At 34.2% G+C, this 10399-nt stretch overlaps 1 protein-coding gene across 4 annotated transcripts; it reads left to right on the forward strand.

Moving 5' to 3' along the window:
• Positions 1-1914: 1914 nt before the first annotated feature.
• Positions 1915-4672, forward strand: LOC107794227 (putative xyloglucan endotransglucosylase/hydrolase protein 23). 4 transcript variants are annotated; one of them, XM_016616708.2, is made up of 3 exons: positions 1915-2377; positions 2495-2628; positions 4139-4672. In XM_016616708.2, the coding sequence occupies exons 1-3, from the start codon at positions 2126-2128 to the stop codon at positions 4530-4532; spliced, it is 780 nt and encodes a 259-aa protein (XP_016472194.1). In that variant the 5' UTR covers positions 1915-2125; the 3' UTR covers positions 4533-4672. The 4 variants fall into 4 exon arrangements, 2 of the variants coding, with proteins under 2 accessions (XP_016472194.1, XP_016472192.1); XM_016616706.2 differs by having other exon boundaries at positions 1918-2377; positions 2495-2688; XR_012696770.1 differs by having other exon boundaries at positions 2206-2345; positions 2495-2731; positions 4139-4279.
• Positions 4673-10399: the final 5727 nt, after the last annotated feature.

Genomic DNA, 10399 nt, shown 5'->3' on the forward strand with positions numbered 1-10399 from the left:
AGAGTACGGCATCACAGATAGGGTATAAGAAAATAGTCTGTGAGGAAAATAGGGAGTGTGAGCGATATTGTAGTGAGGTGGAATATCAAAAGAGGGTTATTTCTTTTGAGTGTTATAGTGGTCTTTGTAGTATTTTACTCGGGTCTACAAAGTGTAAAATTCCTTACTATAGTGATATCAGTTGCTCCTCTCGGGGTCGTGGTTTTGTCCCTTATTCATAAAGGTTTTTCACGTAAAAATCTTGGTATCATTGTCACTCTTTTATTCTTGTTGATTACCATATCTCACTGCCATATTATTATTCCGCTTTTATTACCGTGAATATTATTACCGTGGGGATTTATTCCCAACACTATGAACCTGTTGTATAGCAATTACAATTAAATCGAGCATCCGCTTGGTGTGAGGTTGTCACCAATTTGTGGTTAAATTATTCCAGTATCATATAATTACTTAGCCAATTAGGGAGGAAAACGATAAGATCAAGAGAAAAAAATCTTATTTATTTTTCTTCCACAAAAAATGACATATATTTTCTTCTCGTTTTAATAAAAATTAGAAAAAAAAGTCCTAAATTGATGTAAATGGAATCTTCTAAAGAGTTCAAATTTGTTGAGTATTTACTAAATAATTGTGGACATCAGACAGCTGTGGAAGGGGAAGGTCTGCCAGCCAGCTAATTCTCCCTACACACTCATCCCCTATATGGGAAAAATACTAAACACAACATTTTTATGGTTCCATACATGCAACAGAAAATTGGTTACTATCAACATTATAGCAATATTAGCTGTCTAAATGGTCCCATTCCCTTTATTTCTCCAAATCCCAGTCAACTTAAAATATCTACTTAACTCATAAGCGTGCGTTCTTCCTAACCACTTCAACCATCCAATATTTTCTTTTAATGTCCATTCGAAAGTTTTGCAGAGTGGTGCCAAAATGGTTAAACTTAAAAGTGAACAGTTTAACCACACATATTATTTACTAAAAAATTTGTTGGATAATGAATTTTTTAATACGGGTCAAATATAGATAAAAACCATATTATTTATTTAAAAAATGAATAACCAATAAGTAACAAATGGATAACCAATGGGTCTAATTTTGACATTTATAAAGTTTCAAATTAGGAGTTCCTCAAGTTAGAGAAACTAAGAATTCTCCCAAAAATAATCATATGCAAGAAGTCATGGATAATATGCTTACTCATATTATCCGCCGATTAACCCCTTTTTATCCGTATTAAATATGAGTTGGGTCGGATAATTTATCCATTTTTCCATTACCCATTTTGACCCAAACCATATTCGACTCGACCCGCCCGTTTTTCACTCTTTTGCATAATGTACACATGTATTCATACAAATTTTCCTATGTTGTCACGTAAGTAGTATCTAAAATTTTAAATTGATAAATGGCGAGTCGCTTGTAATAATTGTATCATAATGAGTAAAAGATAATGATGACACGCGGTTCAATCAAGCTCATCTTTTTAATGTTGATAGATAAGTAACTCGTGCGTGGAGATAAGATCTGAATAGCAAGATGTCAACCTCAATCCTTAATGTAAAGCTTCATTAAACATTAACAAATTGATTCTAGTTGGATATGAAAAATTATCAACATGGATGTCGCTTGTAAAGGTCTTTATTGAAATGCTTATCATATATTGAAATCAAGAAACAATAAAATATGATTCGTTATGTAGTAATCTCTACTTATTTTTTATCCTTGAAACTAGCAGAAAGAGCTTTGTTGAATGAGTAATTCAATCTTGGTTTAAACAAATAATTTAAGTTATATATACTACGGATAAAAATATGTTTACTATAGTGTAATGAGCGCGTGGATTTTAACCGGAGTTACATAATATAAGTTCTCTTAGAAAAAAAAACGTAGTAGTTCTCTTGCCGCAGGGGCCAAATTCAAACATACAAAAGGAAACCAAACCCACGCCCAAACCAGTCCCCACCTCGTATATCTCTCAGTCTCAGTCCCTACAACTATATAAAGGCTAATTACGTCGACCATGCAATTCAAAAACACAAAATACTTCCTTGAAACATATTAACAAGCAACACTGGCTTTGAAATCTCGAATCAATATATTAATATTTTACACCATGATGAAATCTTTCTTGTTTCAGATGATGTTTTTGGTGGTGGCTTTTGCTGGAAATTTCAACCAAAATTTTGATATTACATGGGGTGATGGCCGAGCTAAAATACTCGAAAACGGACAACTTCTTACCCTTTCCCTTGATAAAACCTCTGGCTCTGGTTTCCGATCCAAAAATCAGTATTTGTTTGGAAAGATTGATTTGAAAATCAAACTTGTCCCTGGTAATTCTGCTGGCACCGTTACTACATATTATGTTAGTCCTTTTTTACTATGGAGCAACTATTGTTAAATGGTTATTTTTTGATATTTTATTGATTGAATATGGTATGTTTTACTTATGTTGAGTTTTAATGGTGTGAAAAAAATGCAGTTATCTTCAATAGGATCAAGTCATGACGAGATTGATTTCGAGTTTCTTGGGAATCTAAGTGGAGATCCCTATATTCTTCACACAAATGTATTCACACAAGGGAAGGGAAATAGAGAGCAGCAGTTTTATCTTTGGTTCGACCCTACTAAGTACTTTCATACTTATTCTATTCTTTGGAATCCTCAGAGCATCATGTAAACGTCTCTCTCTCTCACACACACGTACTCCGTTGATTACGTACGTGTATATGTTTTTGACATGTTTACTTAGTTGTGGTATTTATTTTGTTACCTTTCTTAAATTGTTAATAGTCAATAGACTTATGGTTGTTAATAATCAAAGATTTCACGTAATTCTGAGTGATTAGACGTTCTTTCTTTCGCCTAAAAAAACTTACCTTTCTTGATTATTCAAAATTAAACAAATAAATTATTTTGAATGATTTTTTTGGGATTCAACGGTTGCTGCATAAGTTAAATAAATTTTTAGCTTTAAGTGATTTCAGAATAATAAATCTTTGGAATTAATGCACTTAAAGCACAATGAAAGTAGTGGCGTAGCCATCCTAGGCAAAGGGTGGCCAAGCGCACACCCTTCCTCGAAAAATTCTATTGTTTATATAAGTTAAATACTACTCCCTCCGGTTCACAATAAATGACCATTTTGCTTTTTCATTTTGGTTCAAAATAAGTGTCTAGTTATGTAATCAAGAAATAATTCAATTTGTTTTTACAAAATAACCCCTATGTACATATCCCTAAAAAGTTTTCTTACTCCTCACATTAAATGTTTAATTAGGGGTAGTTTAGTCATAGTAGGTATTTTTGTATAGAATTTAGTATTTTCTTAATGGGCGTGCTAAAAGCAAATTGGTCACTTATTGTGAACCGGAGGGAGTATAGTACTTTATATGGTTATATGTTATATATTGGACACCCTTAAACAATTGAGTGAGGCGGTCCAGTAGTCCAAGTTGTTCAAAGTGACGTGTTGTTCCCGGGTTCAAAATTTTGCTCATTTTGTTTGCCAAAATTAAACGGAGACCACCATATGCGGTCTATTTGATTCTTTCAATCTAAAAAATTTCCTAATACTAACTCGTAAAACTTAAAATTTGTGTAAAAATAAACAACTAATCTTAAAAGTAATTTTTAACTAAAAGATATTCTTAATTATTTATAAGTCAAGCTCCACAAACATTTCTTCAATAAAAGCTCCTTACATACTACTAGCCCTCTCGACTGTCTTTTTTCTTTGGTTTTATGCTTACTTTTATTAGTGAAATTTCTAATGTTGTTTTTTTGTTATTTTAATTTGATTTATAAAACTATAGTTCTATGAAAAAGGCTTTTTTTTTTTATTGTTTAGCTAAATATTGCTTAGTTTGACATAAAAAAATTTGTACACCAATCGGTTATCCTATTTAACTTATGGTTAAGATATGTATCACTTTTTGTTTCATTTAATTTTCACAAATACTGTGTGCCATTTAAATTTAAAAAAATAAATTAAAAGTGTCCTTTAGGTCCCCAGTTACATTATTATAAAAGAAATTACTTTAAGTATTTTTTTTTCCTTCAATTTCTATCATATATGATGATTACTAATTACTATTCTTTTTCCTAATTTATTAAAATAAATCAGCTTTTCAGTAGATGGGACACCAATTAGGCAATTCAAGAATTTAGAAGCAAGTGGGATACCTTATCCAAAGAACCAACCAATGTGGATATACTCAAGCTTATGGAATGCAGATGATTGGGCAACAAGAGGAGGATTAGTTAAGACTGATTGGAGCAAAGCCCCATTTATAGCTTCTTACAGAAATTACAATGCCCAAGCTTGTGTATGGTCTTCAACTTCTTCTTCTTCCTGCAGCCCCAACAACTCCACAGAAAATTCTTGGCTAAGTGAATCCTTGGATAACACAGGCCAATCTAAGATTAAATGGGTGCAAAATAATTACATGATTTATAATTATTGCACTGATACTAAACGCTTCCCTCAAGGATTTCCTCCTGAATGTTCTCTCAATTAGTGCGAGTAAATTTATATGTTTAAGTGTTAAAACTGTTTTTTTTTTCTTTAGGTTTGCATTGTAATAAAATGTAGGGTTCCAGCTGAGTATAGAATTATTTGATTTGATTTGAGCAATAAGAAAGAGAATTTTCATCTGTACTTGCTGTCTTTTTTTGTTTTTCAACAATTCCCATTTGTTTGGTATTACCGTCAGACTTCTCTATAACATCATCCATATATAACAACACTTCACTATAAAAGTCAAGTTTTTTCGGAACCAATTTTCATGTTATGTTAGATGTTCTCTATAACGGCACTTCGCTATTGTCACACCTCTTTTCTACACCCCTCCAAAAGATAATGTGTGTTATGGATTGTGGGTTAAAGAGTTTTTTCCAATTAAAGTGACAAATTTGAAATAGAGATTATTTTGTTATTCAGAGTCGCCACTTGGAATTGATTTTTGGGTGTTCCAAGTCACCTTTTATTTGATCCCTATTCAAAAGAAAGTTTGACTCTTTTATTATTGATCTGTGAAAACAAAGTCCGGGTAAGGAATTCTATTAACCGGGGAGAAGGTGTAAGGCATTCCCCGAGTCCCGTGGTTCTAGCACGGTCGCTTTATTGACTATATTTGGCTTATACTATTTTTTGGATAACTTGTGTTTTATTGGTTCTCATCTTTTACCTATGTCCGCTTTATTGCTTGATTAAAATTATGAAGAAAAAAAAAGTTATCTTGAAATAAGTTACGCGTTCTAATACTTATTTTGTTACATATCACAATTACGCCACGGAGACCATACACATAGCCATGATATTTAATTATTTAAAGCGCGCCTAAATAAACTAGCGCACTTGAAGTATTTTCCTAAACTAATTTAAGATTATTGTAAGGCCAAAAGTTATGGAATTGTTTGTGAAAGAAGTGTATGATTTTAGATATTTGAATAAATAAATTATCATATACCAATACTCTACATCCCAACAATTGAAGCCTAAACTTATTAATGTCCAAATCTTCCAAACTTTTAGCAAGTTTAAATACTATATTTTCAGAAACATGATTAAACATATAACATTTAAGGATTGATTTACATTATTATTTATAAAGTTTAAATATAAATAAATAAAATCACATAAAATAAGATAAAAAAAGAGAGGGAAGAATAAACTTTTAATGCAAGATTTCCAATTAAATGAGTCTCCAAGAATATGTACAATAACTCAGATGAACACCGAACAAGCATAAGCAAAGATGATCATCAAAGCCGGTGAACATAGCTCCAACGGAATCCTCGACCTCGACTGTTAACACCATTCTTTGGCGTGTAAAAGGGGATGTTTTGAAGTATTTTTTGTTGGATTTTGGGGTGTTGAATTGCTGAAAATTTTCGAAAGAAAGAGGAAGAAAGAATAACACGAGTAGAAATTGTCGTAGCGTAGAAGAAAAAAAAAATTATTTCTCTCAATTCTCCCCTCTCTTTTCTCTCCTTTCTCTTCCTTTTCTTCTCAGATTTTCTCTTCTATTTATAGCAAAATTTTCGAAATTTTTCAGATTTTGTTTTTATTTTTTAAAAAATATTTTATTATTTTTTTAATTAAAAGAAATCTCACTTACAATTTGCTTTTCTTTTTTATAAAAAGAAATCCCACCTTTATTTACTTTTATTTTTTAAATTCCAACTTTAATTACTTTTATCTTATTTAAAATCTCACTTTTGTTTTACTTTTAAAAGAGGATTCCACTTATTTTACTTTTTTAAAAAAAATAATCCACTTTCCTTTGCTTTTCTTATAAAAATTCTACTTCTTTTACTTTAATTTTTCTTTTAATTTTCAGCTACCTTTATATTTATTTTTTAATTCCAACTTTCTTTACTTTTTATTTTTCTTAAAATTTTCACAAAACTTTACTTTTAATTTTCTACTTTCTTTTACTTTTTAAAAGAGAATTCCACCCACTTTTACTTTTATTTTTTGTATTTCATACTTCCCTTTTTCTTATTTTTTATATCTCACCCGAAAATAAAAAAAAAATTAATATTTTTCGGATTTTTTTTTATTATTTTAAAAATAAAAAATATAAAATAATAGTAATAGTAATAATTCACCTTTTAAAATTTTCTATTTTTACCCTATAATAAAAAGTGTAACAAAGCTAAAAATTGTAGGTTAAAACTCCTAAAATATTTACATAGAAGAAGTGACAAAAAATTAAATATTGTCAAAAATTAGGTGCTCACAGCTGCCCCTCTTTGCTTGGAAACATGAAGAGTTTTCGAGCAAAGATAAGGTGAGCCATGTTACTAATTTTTGAACATATCTTTATTCAAAAGGGAAGAAATAAGGCTAAGAGAAAAGAGAAAGGGTGCAACCGAGTCTTAGTTTTGGACAGCCTACATATCCCGGGTTATAGGGGAATCAGGTCACGTGTAGTTCAAGGAGAACTGTGAAATGATGAGTTGAAAAGTCGAGTGAGGTTCCGTCGAGGCTCCGGTCCGTAAGTCTGTTATTACATAAAAAAAAACTGAACAAGCCTATCAGCTATGAGTTACAAAATTCCTATCTATGAATCTTCTGAAGCTTGATCTTGAGTCTTGGATGGTTCTTCCTGCAGACTCTGATCTGAATCTTGATGCCCGTTAGCTGCAACCACTGGTTCATTCTTTTTCAGCTTTTCAGATCAAAACGGAACATGCAGAGCTTGTGACTTCAACTATGTCTTGAGCAATCCACATATTTCCTTCGCTTCTGCACTTTGGCTTCACTTCTTTTCCTTTTTCTTTATTCTGGATTGAGACTCATTCTTTGGGCATCTCGAATCCTGTGCCTCGAGGTAAAACCTGCTCAGACACCAAACAAACAAACGAACAAAATTTTTCTGCCCCAGTTTTCACTAGGAAAATTTCATGAGTTATTGTAACAAAATTCTAAACTACTTCTTTATTGAAAGCAATAAAATAAGGATTGTCTATCCTTAAGAAAAACAGATTGGGGAGTGGGCCCTATATCTATACTAAAAGTCTACTAGGGAGTGGAGACCCTATGTTAGAAAGCTCAGCTAGGGATTAGCGTACCCTATACTGGTAAAGGAAATGTAACCCGGGGTTGGTGCCATGTATTACTGAAAAGGAAATGTAACCAGGGGTTGGCACCCTGTATTACTGACCAAAAAAAAATGTTGAATCCCCCTGGGTGATAAAGTTCTACCTGGGTTAAACTAACAAAAGCAAATCTGGGCGAAGAGTACTTCTACCCGAAAACTATGAGCCGGATCTCCCTTGGCAAAAAGGTTCTACATTGGTTAAGCTAATGTAAAACAACCTGAGCGAAGAGTACTTATACTCGGAACTATGAGCTGGATCCCCCTAGGCGAAAAAGGTTCTACCTGGGTTAAGCTACATAAAAATAACCTGAACTATGAGCTGGATCCCTCTAGGCGAAAAGGTTCTACCTGTGTTAAGCTAATGTAAAACAACCTGAGCGAAGAGTACTTCTACCCGGAACTATAAGCTGGATCCCCTTAGGCGAAAAGGTTCTACCTGGGTTAAGCTAATGTAAAAACAACCTGAGCGAAGAGTACTTCTACCCGGAACTATAAGCTGGATCCCCCTAGGCGAAAAGGTTCTACCTGTGTTAAGCTAATGTAAAAACAACCTGAGCGAAGAGTACTTCTACCCGAAAATATGAGCTGGATCCCCCTAGGCGAAAAGGTTCTACCTGGGTTAAGCTAATGTAAAACAACCTGAGCGAAGAGTACTTCTACCCAGAAATATGAGCTGGATCCCCCTAAGCGAAAAGGTTCTACCTGGGTTAAGCTAAGTAAAAATAAACTGAGCAAAGAGTTCTTTTACCCGGAAATATGAGTTGAATCCCCCTAGGCGAAAAGGTTCTACCTAGGTTAAGCTACGTAAAAATAACCTGAGCGAAGAGTACTTCTACCCGGAACTATGAGCTGGATCCCCCTAGGCGAAAAGGTTTTACCTGGGTTAAGCTAATGTAAAACAGCCTGAGCGAATAGTACTTCTACCCGAAAACTATAAGCTGGATCCCCCTAGGCGAAAAGGTTCTACCTGGGTTAAGCTAATGTAAAAACAACCTGAGCGAAGAGTACTTCTACCTGGAACTATAAGCTAGATCCCCCTAGGCGAAAAGGTTCTACCTGGGTAAGCTAATGTAAAAACAACCTGAGCGAAGAGTACTTCTACCCGGAAATATGAGCTGGATCCCCCTAGGCGAAAAGATTCTACCTGGGTTAAGCTATGTAAAAATAACCTGAGCGAAGAGTACTTCTACCCGGAACTATGAGCTGGATCCCCCTAGGCAAAAAAGTTCTACCTGGGTTAAGCTACATAAAAATAGGAGGTGGGAACAATAGTGACATATTCCAAAAGTAAAAGAAAAATGGAGATTTTAAGGAACTTACGTTTGGTGACATTCATTCTTTTAGAATCACCATTCTGCATGCTTTGTTCCTGCTTCAAACAAAGAAAAATTTGTGAGTTTCCAAAGTGGTGGTTGGTTTGTGGCCTTGATGCCCTGAGTAGCTTGATTCACGGCCACTGCTATCGAAGAACCAATTCTGTCAGCGTGGTACCGAGATGTCCTTGGTATCGCTACCCTTGTCTCTAAGGCAAGGCTATGTTTTCTTTAAAATCAAGCTACAGTTGTCTTGCACCCAGTATCAGTTTGTGTCCGTAGTGCTTATCAACTTTTCTTATGAAGCAGGTTTTGCTTAGGCGACCTTTTCAGTTTCTTTGAGACACTTTGTTCGCCTTATCAAATGAGATCACAGATGGATTCGTGCCTTCGTCAATGCCATATATGCCCCAAATTGTGCTTGACATTACAGGGAAACTGTATCTAGTTTTGCAGCCCTTCCTTTGCTTCGATTTTGATGTAGGATTAGACCGAAAGGGACTCAAAGAAAAATTATGGGTAAAAATAGAATAATAATTGGAAGCGAAAAAGAACTGTGCTTAAACAAAAGGTGTCCCTTTTGGGGAAAGGAATATGGAGACTTATCTGGAGGTATGTGCTGACTTCAATGAATGATGACATGCATTTTGGACTGGACGCCTGATCTGTCTAAGCTGTCTAATTCTCAAAATCTGCCGCAAATGCTCATCTTGAATTTGTCTTGGTTATGCTCATGCCGGAGAATCGAAGACCCTTATTTGGCTAGTAGCACCCTTTGTAGGTTTTCGCTAACTAACCTCTCTCATTTCTCTACTAACCGTCGCCTTATGGTGCCCATCTGGGTTTTCACCAATAAGACTCTCTCATATCTTTGTTCATTGTTGCCTTATAGTGCCCGTACGGGTTTTCACTGATAAGACTCTCTCATTTTTTTTGACTAAAATACTGCATGAGGGAGGTTACCCAACGACTTTGGCATGTGAACTTCAAATATTCTCAAACACATCGATCAAAAGCTCTTGAAAGGTAAAAAGGCGAAATGAACCTTGAAACGAATTACAACATTTGGAAACCATTTTTTACAAAAAAATCGTGAAATAAAACAAACTTCTGCCCCAGTTTTGGAGTACTAGGAATATGGGTTTTTTGTTATGATGGGACCGAACCCAGGGTAAGGCTGCCTACATATCCTTTCGAAATCATGTCTCACGTAGTTCAATGCAAGGATTTTTTTGTTGCTTTTTTTGCTTTTTTTTAAAGTACACAGGTAGACAAATACGGATCAAAAGGCTTAACAAAAGGGTGACACCTATTTGGAATAGCGAGCAAATGATAGCCTTCGTCACTTCGATCTGAGAAAATCAATGCGTAAAAATTCTACAGTGGGTATATATCAGACATAATATCTTTTGACTGCATATGCGTTAATAGTCATGTCTGGTACCCGTCCTTCTTCATCTACCA

Source organism: Nicotiana tabacum, chromosome 11 (genome assembly GCF_000715075.1).
Source record: "Nicotiana tabacum cultivar K326 chromosome 11, ASM71507v2, whole genome shotgun sequence".
Taxonomy (NCBI): domain Eukaryota; kingdom Viridiplantae; phylum Streptophyta; class Magnoliopsida; order Solanales; family Solanaceae; genus Nicotiana; species Nicotiana tabacum.